The sequence below is a fragment of the Euprymna scolopes genome, chromosome 2 (genome assembly GCF_053919585.1).
Source record: "Euprymna scolopes isolate OS-2025 chromosome 2, ASM5391958v1, whole genome shotgun sequence".
Classification (NCBI taxonomy): Eukaryota; Metazoa; Mollusca; class Cephalopoda; order Sepiida; family Sepiolidae; genus Euprymna; species Euprymna scolopes.
The window spans coordinates 37,668,449-37,688,540 of NC_136483.1; the positions used below are offsets into that span (position 1 = coordinate 37,668,449).

A 20,092-nucleotide genomic window follows, 5' to 3' on the forward strand; every position below is an offset into this window, starting at 1 on the left:
TTTCTGTAGCTTGTTGTAGACCAACTATTAATAAAAGAAATTTTTTTGGTCTCCACAGTTATTTTAAATGTTTTGATATTTTTCAACATGTGTCATGACAAATCTTAGATGCCATGTGCATTGAGGATTAATTTTAATTTTTCTATTCATGTGTAGTTAAACTTGATGAAATAAAATTTTGAATATTCTGATGCTTCAAATGATTTTGACCCAAATGCTGTATTTGTTCCTGGGTTCAACATAAAGATTCCCAAGTTTAGCTAAAAGGTTCCCAAATTTGAAAAGATGCACCCAAAGAAGGTTGAAGGTTACATCAACTGAAGCATTGTGAATATAACAACTAAAATTATAAATCCTCATCAAAAAAATTCTGAAACATAATGTGTTCTGAAATAGTGCAGAGCAAACAGTTCTTAGGATTCTTTTAAAGCTTCTACACAATCTGTTTAACATAAAATTAAAATTGTATATAGTTACTGAGGGTTGTTATGCTAAGCACCAACAACTACAACTCGGTAGTACACATATAAATCCTAAACAAAGAAAAACAACAAATAACTTGGAGCTTACCCAGTTTTGCCCCAATGTCAAAAAGAAAATAAACAAAATGGCACAAAAATTTTATAATGTACTCATCTGTTAAGTTAAAAAAAGACAGTACACCAAAAATTATGTAAATTTATTTAGCATTATTTTCACAATAATAAACATATTTTAACAGTAAAATGTCTCAGCCGCCATTTTCTGCATACATTAAAGTCAATGGCTAAGGGATATAATTCAACACACAGGCATCATAATAATATGGGTTGGAAATCGTTTACAGATCAAATTTGATTATATTTTATAAAAACAAAAATACTGAATAAATTTGTGTAAATTTTGGTGTACAGCATTTTTTTTAACCTAACATGTACATAAAGTTTTTGTGCAATTGTAGTTCTTTAAATATTGAATTAAAACTGGATAAGTACCAATAACTTTAATGATCTACTGACCTGTGTACTTTATATGTGCTGAAGCTGTTTGCTTGCTTTTCAGAATTTGTTTGTGATGTTTGTGTGGATTATCATCCACTAAAATCAAGATGGCTGATCATGTGAAGTCTTCAGTAATTGATGCTGAAAAGATAGTAATAAAATAAAGTACTTACTCTACCATTAACCTAAAATCGAATTGTAAGCCCCCCCCCCAACTTGTAAAACCTCACTAAATTGCCTACATTTATCGAAGTATCACTACCTTGTTCACCATTTTGTTTTTCACGTTTCAGTAATACGTATGATCATAGAAATAAAATTCTGAAATAAAATAAAACCTTACAAACAGTTTTAACACATTAAAAATTCACAGGTCGATAGGAAATTTAATCATTAGTAAGATTCAGGTGTGATTCTGACAAACGCTAAAAAACAAATGGCTCTAATTGCTACCCTCTTTCTTTCTTGGGATTTGTTTTGTCACTCCTAAAAGCAAACTAGTTTTCACAAGAACATTTTAACTCAGAGTATTTTCAATCAATGAAAACCGTTTCAAACCTCTAAAATAACATGTCTATGTGAAAGTAATAAGCTGACGTGAACTTAGAAGCTTCTATAAAGCAAACAGTGAAAAGAGAGAGAGATTTCATCATCTGGACACATTGAACATTCAACAGGACCCAGGAACAAATGCTCATGCTCATTATTTTGACCGGGCGGGGGGGGGGGGGAGAAGTAATTCGCAAAGGAATCTTCAATGACTCATTGACTCACATACAATCTTTTTTCATCTCACACACGCATTCCTACATGCTAGCACCAGTCAGGCGAACAGCAACAAATTGCTACTCACATCTATACATACATTAACGAAACGGACATACACTGTGCCACGCTGCCAAATACTCACATGCATACACTATTTACATACAAATATTATTCACGCTACAAACATTTTGACTTGTGACTTTTAACTCAACTTTCTTTCTCAAACACGAATTTGCATAAATGAACATTTGCTAACTGAAAATAACTTTCATGTGTTTATAACATTTTAGATAAAATTTTGTTTTCTTAATTTTTCTTTTATGAAACTCTGTTCATATTTTAAACTAGCACTTGTTAACTGGTGACTTTTCTATTCTTTAATGTTTAATTTATTTTCATTTTTATATGTACGCCCGTGTATATATGCTTCATTTTCGTCCTTCGCTTAAACATAACATTTATAGACAAATCATATTAAATGTTAGTGTGGCTGTGGCTCTGATTATACACAAAGACGCGATCGTTGTCTGAAACAACCTCACCTCTACCAAAGCCAGGAACTACACCATAAATTCTACTTCGTTTGAATATTTTTTTTTTTTTTTTTCCTTTACGATTTCTCAGCCGTTAATTATACTGCAATTTTACTCAAAGAAAACCAATAAACATAATTGGGCACTCACTACACTTTGGCATCCCAAGCAAATTAATTGTTTTCATTAAAGAAGAATTCTGTGGACTTAAATAACTCTCCTCCCCATGTTAAGAATAGCTTTATAAATTTGCTTGGGAATGTTAAACTGGCAAATGCTATTAATTTTTCTTTTCTTTTCTTTTTTTTTTTTTTTTAAGAAAAATATCGTTAACTTTTTGAAATGCAAGAAATGTTGGCTTAAAATTGGGTGGAGTATCAAGAACGGTAACTCTGATGTTTACTCTTCAGTCGTCACTTTAAAAACAAACATGGCAGCCTCCAGTTTGCGTCGTCTTCCGATTGTTGTGGTTGCCGGTGCTACTGGAGCAGGCAAATCTAAACTAGCTTTAGAATTGGGACGGATATTTTCTGGCGAAATAATCAGTGCTGATTCGATGCAGGTCAGTGGTTATTCTTGTTTATTTGTTTTTATTCCATTTGGTTCGAGTGTTTTCCCACCCTAAAAAGCACGTGGCTTTTCCCTCGACTCTGTATTGAATGGTGTGACGTATTTATACAAGTTTCTATTTCTGTAAATTACAGCAAATGAAGTGATTTACTTCACCACATATAGACGAACAATGCTCATAATAATAGTTGATAAAGTAACTATTCATATTAAAGGCATTCGTTGCATTCTATCGTGAACTCCCCATTGAATTGGTACCCCTAAATATTTTTCTCGGTTGTCAAGGTGACATTTTGTTTATCAGATAGCTTTAATGATCTCTACACCAAAACATCTGCTTCCGATTCTTTGTTACGATAGGAGCGAGTGCGATGATCCGTGTTGTCGTTACTCTGGGTTTAGAAAATACAACTTGTCTTTAAACTCTAACTCACAGTTTGTTTAAAGAAGTTGTACATAATTTGAATAGAACTGGTTTTGTTTTTGTTTTTGTTTTTAACCCATGACTAACTCTAATCGAAGTTTCAAGTTTATTTCAGCAACCGTCGAGGTTTTTGCCCCAAATTCAACCTAATTAAAAACACAAATAAAGAAACATCTTCGTCACGAAACGAATATGTCATTCCAAAAAATCGCGTGAATTGATCAAGTAGTTATTCGTATAGGTACTTTCGCAGAACTTTCTTTTAATATTTCGTTAATGTGTCTAGTTCTAATTTATCTATTTGTTGCCCCCCCCCACACCCACACACACAAAAGCATTGGAACCCTTCCGGCCTTCCAATAACCTTAAATCCAAGTGGTAAGAAGTCCCTCAAACAAATGACTAAAAGAATAATAAAAAAAATAAAACATGAAAAAATATTTATCGGTTTCTGTTGTTCATTTGTAATTCTCCTCATTTATCCACATGAAACAAAACTAGAAAATAATAATAAAAAAACAAACAAACAAAAAACATTAAAACACTGCCTCTCAATAAAAAATAAACAAATTGTTCGTGATGCAAAAAAAAAAAAATGCGGGAGGGAGGTCAGTTCGGGTAGCTATGTACGTCAAAACTTGTGAAACTCTATAAATAGTGAAATTCTTTGGAGAAGATCTATTCGACATGAGCAAGTTTTCAACCAAAATAAAAAGTGGGGTGGGGCCCGGGACCGTCTTAAATTAGAAAATGATGAATTTGAGTTATCGCCCTTGGACTTGTCCAGCGAGATTTTTTAAGTAAAAATAAATTATTTAAAAGTAATCTCTTCTCTTCAGTAGTCCGTCGTTGACGACGATGACGTTGCACCATGCCTAACAGTCCCAGATAAATTACGCCTGATGGACTCACTGGTGACTGTGGAGTCCAATTCGTGAATTGCATACACGGCCGCAGGCAGCACAGGGGAAGATGCCGTCGTCTGCAGTGCTGCGCCGCGTGCCTTTGGTGTCTTCTTCGCTCTGCTCGGTCGTTATAGGTGGAGGTGAAAGTTTCCAAGCCCTCTTGGCAGATGTTTTGCCATTTTCTCCGATCAGCAGCAGCATGTTCGATGGCGTTGGATTCTATGCCACATTTTTTCAATGATGTTTTTATTTGGTCCTTGAAACGTTTACATGGGCCCCCAGGGTTGCGTCTGCCCTCTGCAAGTTCCCCGTAGAGAACCTTGCGTGGGAGCCTTTCTGCTGGCATCCGGATGGTGTGACCAAGCTACCTAAGTTGTCTATGAGTTAGAATTATTTCAAGTGGGTCCATTTGAGTGCGATTGCGTATCTCATTGTGTGGCACCCTGTGCCACCATTTTAAACCTAGTATACGCTGTAAGCAGTTGGTATGAAATGCTTCTAGCTTTTTCAGGTGGCGTCTATAAGGCACCCATGACTCGCTGCCATACAAGAGGATGGAGAGACAGATTGCTCTGTAGACAGAAACCTTGGTGGTGGTGGTGAGGTTACGGTTCATAAAAACTCTGTGCGAGAGTCTGCCAAAGGCTGCAGCAGCCAGACCAATGCGCCGTTGGACCTCACTTGTTAGGTCACAGGAGTCAGTGAGCACTGAGCCAAGATAAGTAAACTCTTGAGTGTTTTTCAGTGGCTGTTGGTTGATTGTGAACATTGGGGGTTCCTGACGATGTTCACATATGTTAAGTGCCTCTGTTTTGTTGATGTTGATGGCTAGACCAGCTCGGGAGTAAATGTTGGAGATAGTGTTGATGGTGCGCTGGAGACCCTCTTCAGATGAGCTCATCAGAGCCGTGTCGTCAGCGTATTGCAATTCATGGATTGCTTCTTCTGTCACACGTGATATGGCATGGAGACGACGCAGGTTGAAGAGGTTGCCATCCAGCCGGTATGAGAGGCGGATCCCATCAGCAGGAAGGATTTGCTGTTTGGCAACATTGGAAACCGCAGCAAAAAAAAGATTAAACAAGATGGGCGCAATGACGCATCCCTGCTTCACACCCGATTCTACCAGGAAGGGCTCAGATTTTAGTCCTGAACTGGAGACGCGAGCCATAGATCCATTATGGAAAGCCTTCAGGACACCCAGGAATATTGGTGGGCAGCCAAATTTGACGAGTACCTCCCAGAACAAAGGACGGTTCACAGTGTCAAAGGCCTTGGCGAGATCTACAAAAACCATATATAGATTTTGGTGTTGCTCGACGCTTTTCTCCTGGAGCTGTCTTGCCACAAAGACCATGTTAATCGTGCTGCGCTCCTGTCTGAAACCACACTGCGATTCAGGTAAGACTTTATTGACAATGTGTTGAATGATACGAGACAGTAAAATTCTAGTGACAACTTTCCCTGAGGTTGACAGGAGGGAAATGCCTCGACTATTGCCACAAATATTTCTGTCACCTTTCTTTTTATATATGCTGATAATATCTGCATCCTTCCATTGTTGTGGGCAGCAGCCTGACTCCCAGACATCTTGGATGATGTTATGGAGACAAGTGGTAATGGCATCTCCGCCATGCTTAAGAAGCTCGGCTGGTATGCCATCAGGGCCAGTGGCTTTATTATTCTTGAGGTTGTTAACTACACGGCTCACTTCATGGATAGTTGGTATTACATCCAGTTCTTGAATTACAGGAAGAAAATGATGAATTTGAGTTATCGCCCTTGGACTTGCCCAGCGAGATTTTTTAAGTAAAAATAAATTATTTAAAAGTAATACCGCAACCCACTTAACACTAGGGAATAATTTGAGTGATTGAAATAGGATATAATTTTACTATATATCATAACATGACCATGCTTGGTGGTTTGCCTCCACCTTACGTACATACATTAGTTATTTCCCACTCAAATTTCATTTTGCAGACAGATGTCACACTCATAGATATGAAAATCACCCCTTCTCATGTCCATGATATAAAAAAAACCCCAAGAAACCACCAAGACATGTGGTCCTGATTTCATCCCTGCCATCCTAATTAAAAAATGCTCCATTGAGCTAGCCCCTATCCTCTCCAAATTTTTCAACAAATGCCTAGCCAAGTTTTTCTTCCCCCCCATAGTTGGAAAATTGTTACTGTTGTACCATTATTAAAGAATTTTGGCAAAAGAACTGACTCGCCCATCAGTCTCTTCCTCTTCTTCATCTTTTGAGTTATTAATCAAGCTATAGTCCACCATCTTGTAAATGCTAAGCTTCTTTCTGCTCAGCAGTATAGATTTAGGCAAGCCCATTCTACTACAGACATTTTAACCGTCATCTCTGAATGCACTTGGTAACCTAGAGCTGTAGCCCTGGATATATCCGGAGTCTTTGACACAGTTTGGCATGAAGGGCTTCTCACAAAAATTAAATCATATGGTATTTCTGGACAAATACTCAACATAATCAGATCCTTCCTAGACAAGAGAAAGATCCAGGTTGTCCTCGATGACTGTATGTCTAATCAAGATGATATAAATGTAGGTTTGTTGTATGGGTCGATCCTTAGACCATTATTATTCCTGATATTCAATAAATTATTTCCTTAATAACATTTTGTCTCAGATGGGTATATTTGCTGATGACACTACGGTCTATATTAGAGATGAGGATAAAACATAGGTACACATATTCGGGTCAATGGCAGAAACCCTAGAAAACGACCTTCTGTCAGTAACGGCATAGGCTGTAAGTTTATCAAGGGTTAATGGTCAACAGAATTTTCTTATTTAAAGGGGATGAATCAAGAATTTGTTTACATTTATGAAAATAATGATAGAGGCTTGCAATGACTCTTCTGTGTGAAAGAGGTTGCAGGGAAGAGAAAAGGACATCACCTACTAGGTTTTGAATCCAGTTTTGAACTCTGTGAAGGCAGGATAGGGTGCTCTAAGCAGCTCCTGCCCAGATGTGGCAACAGTACATCCTAGGGTATACTTGGCTCTTATACATATAGAGGATTGCATCAGCAGTGAGATATCTACTGGAGTGGTGAATAATTCAAGCATTTTTTGGTGATTTTTGCAAAAGATTTGATGAATATGTTCCATTTCAGATCAGTAGTAAAGGCCAGTCTCAGAAGCTTGTCAAAACATGGTGCTTCCTCAAGACAAGAGTCATTCATTTCAGTTGGGAGCAGATGGGAGTCAGAGCATTGATGATTGAACATTCCAGAGCCCTTGAAAAACAAACACTTTTCTGTTCTATTTTTAGATCTTTCCAGAAATTCTTAAAAAGAATCTTTTTATTTTTTAATTGTAATGTAATGTATTTTAATTGTAATAGTTTTGTATTATTTTATATTATACTAGCATTTCAGCCCGGCGTTGCCTGGGTGTTTGAAGGTGTATGTTGAGCAAAAAAAAGAAAAAAGTGGTAGTAGGAAGGTAGGCTCGAACCCGTACCGAGAAGGAGGAAAAGAATGGGAAAAAAACGTGACATCTTTGCTGTTACGACCACCGCCAAACCAGAAGTGACGTAGGTTTAAATTAAGGCTAGACAATCGAAAAGAGGGGATGACTTTTGACAATATCGGCGACAAAAGCGACCCCTCCCTGTAGAAAAGTGCCCAGTTGAAGGTGAATAAATTCATGTTTTTAGCCAATTTTTCAATATTTGTCATCTGAAACGTCGAGCTTAAAAACGATACTAATTTTATGAAAATCCGTCGCCTCTATTGAAAGTTTTAGGCAGACATGCAAACAAACATACATACATTTATATATTGGTAGCTCAAATTTTCGACCCAAACCGATTAAAAAGCTTGCCCTATCTCTGAATACCCTTTATGTAAAATTTCAAATGTTTAGACCAGAAATTGTTTGAGTAATTTGGTAGAGACCGCAGCGGTCAATTTTTTTTTATAACTTTGACCCTATTATGACCCCTTAACATTTATTGTTTTGGGCTTAAATCAAGTTATTAAGTTAGATCCATGTCCAAGGAACCTATATCTAAAATTTCAAGTGTTTATACCCAAAATTGTCAGAGGAGTTTGGTAGAGTTCTCAAAGGTCAAATCATTGAATTTTGACCCTTTAACAGCCAAATTTCTGGCCGAAAACGGATTACAAAGATTTTCCCAAATCTCAGTACCCTGTATATCAAATTTCGAGTCTGTAGACTGAAAATTGATAAAGATATTGTGTAGGGAAATGTACACAGACAGACAGACACTTTCACTTTTATAGATATATAGATAATATATTTAATATTATGATATATCATATTAATCTTATATTAATATTTATATTCATAGTATATTTTATATTATTATTTATGTGGAAAATGGTAATTTCTTCATATTTTAAAGAGGAAAAAATGTCCTCTCATTGCAAAGATATACAAAGAATACAGTTGCGGATTGTTTAAGGCTTTTAACTGGTCATAACAGAAGGAATGGGAAAATGCTATGCTCATTACAAAATGCTGTACAGATTCTCAAGTTTAACAAGATAAATCTGAAGATGGTCGGAGGTTACATCACTTGAAACATTATGAGAATAACACTCCAGATAAGAACAGATAAATAATTCAAATAATTCAAATCATAAAAAAGCAAAGAATTGTAATTCAACCCAACTTGTGCCAACAATCATCAATCATAAAATATTAATATTATAATATATTAATTATGATTATTATTAATTAATATTATAATATATTAATATTTAGACTAAACTAAATCAAGAATGCGTCTTGGATTCTCCTAATTTGTTTGTTCCAAACATTTCTGTCAGAAATTACTCTAAAAAGGTCCTCAAGATGCCATCCAGAGTCTTGTAGAATTCGTCAGTGTAGGTTTGATGAAGTCTTCCAACCGATCTTTTACAATGTAATGAATTCTATAAGAGGGTTTCACTTGCTGGATTTTATCTTTTCCAGAAGTGACCTGCAAATCGAATCACATACTGAGATATAAAGGAGATATCCATATTTCGTTTGGATATTTCCTCCAGTTGATAATGTCAAATGCAACTTGTAACATTCTTGCTTATGTTTTACTCTTTTTTTTTTTTTTTTTTTTTTTTTTTTTTAAACCCTTTTTCACTGAAAAGAAGGCATATCGTCATTTGGAATCGTGCCTAACAGGGGATTGTGAGGAGTTGAGTAATGAGATGTGTGTTATCATTACATTCAAACTTCTGCATGTTAGTATAGCCAGAGAAGCAGAAAACAGAGGGAATACCAAAGTCTAGCAGTCCAAGAGAAGAAGGCTTTCTGGCATCTAGGGAGTTCAACAGTAAAGGGGTGAGATTTTGCTGCTTGTTGTGTTAGTCAGGAGTATGTACATTGAGGAAGAACAAGTAGTATTGCAAGTTCATCAGAACACATTCCATTAAACTACTTGTAAAATAGCGTCGTGGATACAACATTGCAGCGATGGGACAGAGGTTGGAGTTTACATCCATTGGTGATCGCCATAATATTTGGCTTCCATGTTGTTGTCTGTTATTTTTAATTCTCTCATTGCATGCATGACAGTGAATGGTTGATTAATTGTGATATCACATAAATACAGTTCCAGGATTCAATTTTTTATTGTTCTTCTGTTCAAATAAATAGTATGTGATCCATATGAATAAACCATATTACTCAATCGACCCTTTCTAACTGAGTGAGGAGGATGTCTTCTAGAATCCACAATTCAAGTCTGGTTAGCATGGAGTCTGTTAAGAAAAAAAGAAGGCAAGACTGTTTCAACTCTTCCAATTTGATATTGCTGCAAGAAGAGCTAAAATTGTGCTTCGTACCTCTTCAATACAGAACATTATGAAATATTATCTACTAGGTAAATAATGATAGAACTACTAGTTTAGATGAATGAAAATGGGTGATACTATTTAAGTGTTGAGACATTATGTTGAACAGAGTGCAGTCTCGATACTGAGTGTGAAGTAATTTCCAGTAACAAAGATGGCAGCTAAGAATCAAATGTGGTTCGTGATACAGCCAACGGCGAACTGATTGAATCCAAAATTCGACAATTTTTATAGTAACTTTGGAACATTTTCATTGGTTGATTACCACAACCGGTGGTTATAAAAGCGATTGTCAAAATCATTAGTGCCATACCCCTACCAGTCCTCTGATGGGGAAGGTCTCTTAGCGGCCTCAGCTGGAGGGAGACAGGGTAGTAGTACTCGTCAAGGATCCATTCTTCACACTCAGCCCAATAGGTGAGGGGCCGGGAACTGGCCCAGCACCTGTCGGACTGAGGTACGCCGCCTTGGTAATACCTAGGAGGTCCACCCTCCCAGGCCTTGCTACTGGGCTTTCTGGTGAAGTAAGTTTATAGCTTACTGCCTGAGGCGCCCCTACCGGGGAATGCCGACAAGGTTACTCAGGCAATTTTTACAATTGCAGGAGTGTCCCTCCTTTAGGGGAGCCTGCTGGTTTCCCACTTTCCGACCTTGTGCCACATTTTGCTGAGGTGGGCAGCAAATAAATCTCTACCCCCATTAGGAGTCAAAAACATTTTACACCCCCCCCCCTTTTTGATATAATGGAAAAATCCTTTCCGATTCAATTTTGGTTTAACTTGAGAAAAGGAAGGAAAGAAAAATAAATAAATAAATAAATAAAAATGAACAAATAAAAATAAAATAATTGTTTTTTGGGGGAGGGGGGATTCGTCTTTATTCACATTGGTCAAAAAGAATTATTAATATATTGGTATAATGTGTGCAAAAAGAAGCCATCTTTTTTTTTTTTTTTTTGGTAAATCACATTGAGTTTTTTTGTTTTTTTTGATACATATAAAAATAAACACTTTTCAAATGTATATATATAAACATGCAAATAGAATCCTATTCAAATACATATAAACATATATGCATAAAAATTCATAAATATACATTTTTTTTTTTTAAACAAAAACTGGAAACATTATGTTAGGTATTAGTTGGTTAATTTGGTTAGTAAGATAGAAATGGTCGCAGTTTAACGTTGTGCCCAGGACAACTTACAATTTTTTTTTTTTTTTTTGCTGTGATTTCGACTGTTCATGCTTCTATTTTTGGGTTTCTTAGATTATTTCTCTCCATCAGGCTGATTGGACCTGCTAAGTCACAATGCACAAGTGAGAGAATTTTTGTGGCCTTTTTGTATGATTTCTGCTTATATATTTTGTCATTTTTCCCTGTGCACACACATCACAATTTGGGAGATCGTCTGAAGGTATTATTTTCATGCCTTCGACTACATTTAATAATTTTTTAATATCAGCTGTATTGCAGTGTCCTAGAATTTTATGCCAGGTTTCCAAGTCATGACAGACAGTTTTTTTAATCTCAAATACAGTTCCATTGGGGTATATCAATTTTGACTTGTTTTGGCCAAACTTTATATTTGTGCCTTGTTTAATTGCAGCCTGCACGGAAAATATGTCTTGCTTAAATGTAGGTATGAACAGAGCATTTTTTAAAATACAGTTACAGATTTTGCCTTTATTATTTTTTAGGGATATTGTAGCATCGCCTCTTTTCAAGTATATATCATTTATTTGACTATCGTCGGCAAGTTCGACAAAATGACTTTGTGGATTAAAGTTTGAATCAAAATTAATAGAATCAGATTCCTTGGTGATGACGTGTGTTGTAGCACCACAGTCTACAAGGAGATTTTTACCGTTTGTGGTATTGTCAAAGTTACATGTGAATAGATATGTATGTTCTTCCTCAAAGTTCTCAACGTTTTTTATGGAGTCCATTTTAGAGCGTTTATATTGACATTGGAAACTTATAGCAGATAATTTTATTCTTTTTCTTGGGAAAATTACTTTTGGGGAACACATTGCGGTGAGGTGCGTAATTTGGTTGTGTCTGCATTCGAGAAGCATTTTTGAACTTCATAATATTGCTGGATTTATTATTGTCCACGAACATACGATTAGTCTCTTCGTAACTGTGCAATGCCACTTTAAATTCACTGAAATTTATGGGTTTGTCTTTTTGCCTTATAACAGTTGTAAATGGTTTAAAATCGGCGGGAAGTCTTTTGAGGGTCATTTATATCAACAAGCTATCGCTTATTATTTCACCTGAGAGTTTTAAGGCATTGGTGGTTGTTTCTGCCCTTATAACGTAGTCGGTAATAGTTTCATCGTCGTTACATTTCAGAGACGTTAATTCTGTATATAGTGATATAATTTTCAGTTTCCCTTTTGATAAATAATGTTCTCTTAATATGTTCAATGCTTTCCGTCCGTCATCCAAAGCGTTTCTTATAATCAGAGATAGACTTCTATCGTCTAAACATTGAATCAGTTCTGCAAAAACAGTCGCGTTCTTTTCGAGAAATTTGGGGTCGTTAGGATTCTCTGTTGAAGATTGTATCACTTTGTGTAGTTTTCGAATCCTTAGATACCCCAGAAATTTTACCTGCCACAATTCGAATTTAGATTCCGATCCGTCAAAGAAAAAGACAATGGCTGGGCGCATAACCTCTTAAGTGTTGAGACATTCTGTTGAACAGAGTGCAGTCTCGATACTGAGTGAAGTAATTTCCAGTAACAAAAATGGCGGCTAAGAATCAAATGCGAACTGATTGAATCCAAAATTCGACAATTTTATAGTAACTTTGGAACATTTTTATTGGTTGATTACCACAACCGGTGATTATAAAAACGATTGGCAAAATCATTGGTGTCATACCCCCCATTAGGATCATTGGTGTCATGGGTGAGATCATTGGTGAAATCATTGGTGTCATGGGTGAGATCATTGGTGAAATCATTGGTGTCATACCCCCATTAGGAGTCAAAAACATTTTACACTATTGATGTTCTGTGTCGTTGGGGGGGGGAACAATATAACAAAAATGAGGAAATAAGTTTGCAGAACAAAGGTATGCAAAATTGTTCACCAAGGCACACAAAAGCGAACTGAAATAAGATTGTTAATTAAGATGTAGCAGTGATTGGGACAAAGCAAGTCGATGTTTACAGTCACTTTTAGGAGTAGCAGTGAGTTTTATGACAGTTACAGTTTTCATGCTGTCTTGAGTTTGCGGTGGTTGAGGACAGTTTTTCAAGTTTGACAGTGGAACACAGGTTGTGACTCTTGAGTAAATAGAGATGAGCTGACGTCAGCTGATATACACAGCCTTGGCTGACAACTATGTAGCTGTTGACCTTAGTGTGGAGATAGTCGATGGTGTCACACATGCAGCAAAAGTGCAACTGATATTTGCAGAATGTGCCAGAGTTTGTGGTTTTTTAGATTACACGGCCAGAAGAGAAGATGAAAACAAAAAAGAGGTACAGCATTGGGGTCGGTGGTTGTTGAAAAAGCAGGTGGAAAATGAAAATAAAAACAAGATAATAGAAGTTAAAGAAGAATAAGATTTATCTAAAAATTCAAAACAATAAAAAATTTTAATGAAAACTATCAACAAGCCTCTGAAAACTTCCAATAGTTACCTGGAATAGAAATAACAAATATGTCTGTATAGATAAATGTCAATGTGTGTGTGTGTGTGTTCCCTACGGAAAGAAAGGTCAGAGAATTTATGAAGGCTGTTCCAAAAGTAAAGCCTCCTATTTTTTTTTTTTTTTTTTTACCCCAAAAATTGAAGAGCTATGAAGATAGTAGTACCATTTAAAACGAGCAACCTTTTGTGCTCCAAAATTTATTTTTCTACATAGTCACCACCATTCTCAATGCACCTTTGCCAGGAATTCAATGATCCATCTCTGCTTCTGACACACGTCCATAACAGAGGTTGCTTTCTTAGAGTCTCACACCATCAATATCTGCAATAGAGAGATGAAACTTTCAGATCATGAATGCATAGGTTCAGTCATCATAACAATGCAATTTGCAATCTCTTTTGATTCATTCAAGTAGAATAAAAAAAATAGGAGGCATTACTTTTGGAACGTCCCTCATATATAAATCCAAGTGTAATTATATGTGTATGTTTCCGAGAAAGGCTATCAAAGCGGCCCCAAATCTCTGAGTGCCTCAATATGCTGAATCTTTATGTGTCGCCTCTAAGGAAGCAGAATTCCTTTCAAACTTCAAATGTATCTGATTTTAATGCAATATATAAACTTTTTTCTGACTATATTAAAATGCAAAAATAAGGGGGGGGGGCAATAAAAAACAAAGCAATATGATGCAATGAGCAAAGTGAAAAAATACATTTGCACTCAACTAGTTATGCCTGGTATATTAATCAATTTTTGTAACCTAAATATGAATCTAGTTCAAATTATTTAAAAAAACGATATAAAATTATTTTGTCTCTCATTAATAAGCAGTGGAACCCCGGAATACAGCATTAAAAATTAGTAACAAAATACAGTACAGTATATAATACACATGTATATAATCAAATAACATCATATATACCATAATATGGGGCCGGAAAAATATTGTATTCCACATCGTAACCTGAAAAACCATGTCCTAGGGCCACCATCTCCCGGGGCTCTACTGTATACAGGGTGACTCAAAAAAAAAGGACCCCAATTCTAATTAGGCCCCGTTTCTTAGTGTTTTGTCCGAATGAAATGAAACTTTGGTCATAACTAATTTATTATATTCCAAACATCACATCAAAACACTAGGGTCTTTGGCCTTTTTTTACTACAGTATATGTTCTAGATGGCCTCCATTTAGCTTCTTTTTTTGGGGGGGTCACCCTGTATATAATTTTTATTTTTTATTTAATCTTTCAATTTTTTTATTTTATTCTATCTGGGGATGAGGCCTCCTACTGTAATCTTTTAAAATCCACTCACTATCTCATACATTCCAACCGAGGGATCTGTTAAGATTCTAGCTGTCCCTTTAAGTGAAATTGTTTGTATCTCATAATTGGTTCACCATGTATATTTGCCAGGTAGTTTTTTTTTCTGTTTTGTGTGTGTAAGGAAACTACACACTACTTACAATGCTATTTTTTTTTTTTTTTTTTTTTATTCAATTTTCACCCCAAACAAGGCACAGTGCCACTTTGAAACAGGGGGGCTACTATCAGGGACTTAATTAGCGGGGTCATTATGAAGGGAGATGAGTAGAAAGATGTTTGTTGACATTACACTTGAACTTCTGCATATCGTTGCAGTTGGGAAAGCAGAATCCCGAAAGGGAGTTCCAAAGACCCGCAGTTCTGGGGAAGAAACTATTGGAGTAAAAGGCTTTCTTGCACCTAGGGATCTCTACTGTGAAGGGATGAGACTTAGTAGCTTGTCGAGTTTGTCAGGGGTAGTTACGTCGGGGAGGTACAAGTGTTTGCAGTTCGTCAGAGCATTCACCATTAAAGTATTTGTAGAACAGGCAGAGGGATGCAACATCTCGTCGATGGGACAGAGGCTGAAGCCTAGATGACAGTTCAGGACCTATCAGGTTGATGACTCTCTTTTGAACCCTGTCCAGGAGCGAGAGACAAGAAGCAGATGCACCAGCCCAGATGTGACAACAGTACTCCATACATGGGCGAATGGTTGCCTTATAGAGGTATAGGATACTGTCAGGCGTAAGTAGTTTTCTAGCACGGTAGAGGGAGCCAACCTTCCTTGCAGCAGCCTTGGCAATGCTCTCAATGTATCTATTCCAGTTCATATTTCCTGTAAACGTTAGGCCGAGGAGTTTAAAAGAAGTACTTTCAGGTAATGTGTTCTTGGCCATTGCTATTGGTGGTAGAGAAGGTTTCTTGTAGTTATTGAAGGAAACAAGCTTAGTCTTAGCAGCATTGAATGTGACCAACTATTTTTGTCCCCATTCCACTACGGATTGGAGGTCATCCTCTAGTGTTTCTGCCATTTCCTTGGATATGTGTTCATTTGTTTTCCCCTCATATCTGTTATAGAGAGTGGTGTCATCGGCAAATATACCCATCTCCGAAACAATTTTATCAGGGAGGTCATTTATGAATATCAGGAATAATAGAGGTCCAAGGATAGACCCCTGAGGTACTCCCGCATTTATGTCATATTGTTTGGATGTACGACCGTCGAGGACAACTTTGATTTTTCTATTACTTAAGAAGGATTTAATTACATTATGAATTCTTCCAGTGATTCCATATGATCTAATTTTCCTTAGAAGACCATCGTGCCATACCCTGTCAAAAGCCTTAGATATATCGAGGGCCACCGCTCTACCCTCCCCTGTTTTATCCAATGAACGGTATATACGTTCAGAAACTACAGTTAAGATATCTGCTGTTGAACGGGCTTGCCTGAATCCATATTGTTTGTCGGTCAGGAGTTTAGCAGCTGTTAGGTGCTGGACTAGGGCTTGATTAACTAAGGACTCAAATATTTTGGCGAAAAGCGGGAGGAGGCTAATGGGGCGATAATTTAGTGGGTCAGTTCTTTCACCAGAATTCTTGAAGACTGGTACCACAGAGGCGGTTTTCCAGCAGTCGGGAAAACAAGATTCGTTAAGGCATTTATTGTAAAGTTTGGACAGAACTGGAGCAAATAACATACACACATATACACACAGTCATTAAATCCCGAGCAACGTCGGGTCTTCCTACTGGTGTATTTCTAAACACTCTCTTTTAGAGTTTATTGTGTTGATTCATTGATTTATAATTAAAATAAAATTTTAAAGATGAAAGAGTTTCTTCCCTTTAACTGCAAAATGAACTGTAAATATCCCCCTCCCTCCTCTGTTTCTGTCTTTTTCTCTTAAATCTCTGTTGGAAATCAGACATATCATTAATCACTTCCTGAAAACAAATTTGTATATTATAGTTTGTCACATCCTTTGCACATTATTTACATGTGTTTCATATCTTAACTAAAAACTATTTAATATTTTGCCTAACACACTTATTGTTAATATGATGATTGTCTCCATTTTACTTTAGTCAAAGTTCTCAGAAATCAAGAGACACCCTTCCTGGGGTTAACATAGATATTCAAATGTTCCATTAAAGGTCTCCTTTACTTCTCAGACACTGATTTCCTATTTACTTTGCCTCCCCACAAGGGCAGAGTTAGGCATCAAGGTCGTTTTTTTAATGTGGAGAAAGGAACAAAATTTTAAAATGGTCTCAGTCGTGAAGGATTTCTCCTCAAATACTGAGTTAGTAAAGAAGTTGAAAACAATTTTTCTCTTTCCAAGTAAATATTAAAATATGTTATAGCATGTCTATCTTGTGGTCTTTTTATTTAACTGGATTCAGGACAAGAATACATCTAGTCTGGTGGAGTATCTGATTTCATGCTGCTACTTCAGGTAACATCACTTGGAGAAAATGCATAAGCCAGTGTGGGTTAGCCATACCGAGGAAATTTTATTTGGGCTGTGAATACTATGTGATTTTGAATATTCAGTCAGGGTTTACTTATAGTGAAAAATATTGTCATGCCAAGTTGTTCTGACAAAGCTATTTACAGAGGGACCTTAGATTATCAAAGATGGCGTCTAGTAGGCATTTAAGTTCTCTCCATCTTTCCATAATATAAAATGATATATGAACAGGCGAAGGGTTGCATTTTTTTTTCACACAATTCTTACCTTTATATTAATGAAACTATTACACAACTTTGTGTGTATTTTCACATCAACATAACTTTGATGGTCTCATATTGAATTATTAATTTATTTTTTTGTGGATCACGAGAAAATGTTTTGCTTGTGGCCGCTGCTTTTCAACACCATCTGTTCAGGCTGTCCCAGACATGTTGATCGTCAGTAGTAGCAGTCGATAGCATTTGTAAGGTTAATTTTACTTCTGTAGAAGTCCAGCATAGAAAGAGAATGATTTTTTTTTTTTTTAACATGCATGACGCATCGATCTGTGATATTTTAGATTGCCTCCACTATCACAAATCAAGATCACCAAGAGAAATTAGCTAGAAAATAAATGACAATATGAAAACGATGGATCAATTGTGCCACACAGATCAGTGGCACCTAGACAGTTGTTTGGTAACTTTCTGGATGTCCAGATAGTGATGGAGAAAGTGGATTGGAGAAGTGGGGTGTAGATGTCCAGATTTCGATGGTCAGCTACAGACAATCGGACATCTAATATTTCCAGTTGAGAGTGGATATATTTTGGAGACATTAGCTGTTTAGGCAAAATGGCGAGAGGGGGTTCTTGAGGCTGGTCGACAAGCAAATGGGTGAGATATATGAGAAGAGTTGAACAACAGAAGTAGTTTTAGCGGATATCCTAAAATTCAGAAATGGGAGACTTGACTCAAAAATATAGCATTTTTTTTTTTTTAAATAAATATATTTTTTCAAACATTTTATTATTGTCACAATAAATAAATATATTTATTAAAAAAAGTTTACAAATATCCTTATTTATTATATTTAAAGACAATATTGAAATGAAACAAACAAGAATACCTAGACCTTTTTTTCAGCGGGGATGTCTAATCAGTTGGCATCGTCTACAAAATACTTGTAGAACATTTTCACATAATTGGTGACATTTTTTGGATGAGTTTCTACCAGTATTTTTTATTTATCTATTTATTTATTTTTTGAACGATTATCAAGGGTTCAAATGGCTGTAATGAAACTGCCATTTATTTTTGTTTTAACTCAACAGACTTTACACTACATTTGTTTCAAAGTAAATAAGTTAAAACACAAAAACATTAGAGTAATTTGGTAACATTTATTTGTTGTATATATTTCTTTTCTTTTTACCCATTTTTTTGTTCTGCTTTGTTTCGTTAATACCCAACAGAATAATATGACATCAGCATATCAAAAAGTAATGGGGGACAAGGAATATATATTTCAGATTTTTTTATTTAAAAAAATGTACATTATTGATGCTATTTTTATATATGTAAAATCTATTTTTTTTTTTTTGTTTATAAATAGTAAGGAAATTAAATTATAATTTATCATTAGTCCATTTTGGCGCTTTTACACTATTGGGACGGAATTTCAGAAATCGTAATACTGAATTTCACATGAAAACAATGGTATTTACATATTCCTCATATTTTTAAGATGATTATATCCAAAAATTACAAAAATCGATAAGGTAGAAAATTATTTATTAAAGAAAATAAAAAATAGAATCATAAGACGCAGGAAAGTTCAAAAGGGAGGTCATTTTCTGTTTTGATTTAAACAAGATGGCAGCAGTTTTTCACCTGCTAACATGATTAAAGTTGTTTTGTCTAATAATTCAGTAATATTCAGGTAATTTCGACTGCATAATTTTGAAGCTACCATCATAACTTATTAGAATTGACAAAAAAAAATCAGTTGAAACAATTGTTTTTTTATCTTAAAACTCCATTTATCGACTACAAAATCTCGTCCCAATTCTGTAGAAGCATCAATATTTTTAATTTTAATCTTTTCTATATAAAGCTTTAGCAATCTTAATCTGCTAATCTTTAATCAAAATAAACAATTTTATTTAAATAAGCTTTTTCTTCTTTGAACAATATTATTTTTTGGCAATCAGATACATTAACTCATCCAAGCCATTGCTCCATGACATCTAATAGGAAATAGACGGTGGCAGCTAATTTGGTATCCCTTCTGTCTCATTTGAATATTGTTTTTAAGTATAATAAATAAGAATATTTGTAACCATTTTTTTATAACTATCTTTATTTACTTTTTTTAATGTATCGTATATAATTTTTTTAAATAAATATGTTTATTTAGATATTTTTTAAATATAGTTATTTACACATGCAGTTTTACAGAAATGAATTCTGTTTAACATTAAGACAGAAATGAATTAACAGTTCCAAAAATTTGAAAATTGAAAAAAAACTTTTTAAATTGAAAAATACAAATTATGTGCAATACATTCATGAAACTAAATACACATATTTATATTTAAAAAAAAATCAGTTTACGG

The 20,092-nt window shown here is 35.4% G+C and overlaps 1 protein-coding gene across 1 annotated transcript in view; it reads left to right on the forward strand.

Annotated features, from left to right (window-relative positions):
- The first annotated feature begins 2,569 nt into the window (after positions 1–2,569).
- Positions 2,570–20,092, forward strand: part of LOC145291150 (tRNA dimethylallyltransferase-like) — a 163,099-nt gene continuing 145,576 nt past the window's right edge. The window contains exon 1 of the mRNA XM_080136677.1: positions 2,570–2,843. Within this exon, the coding sequence (XP_079992803.1) occupies positions 2,712–2,843 (132 nt within the window). The 5' untranslated portion in view covers positions 2,570–2,711. The remainder of the gene's footprint in view (positions 2,844–20,092) is intronic.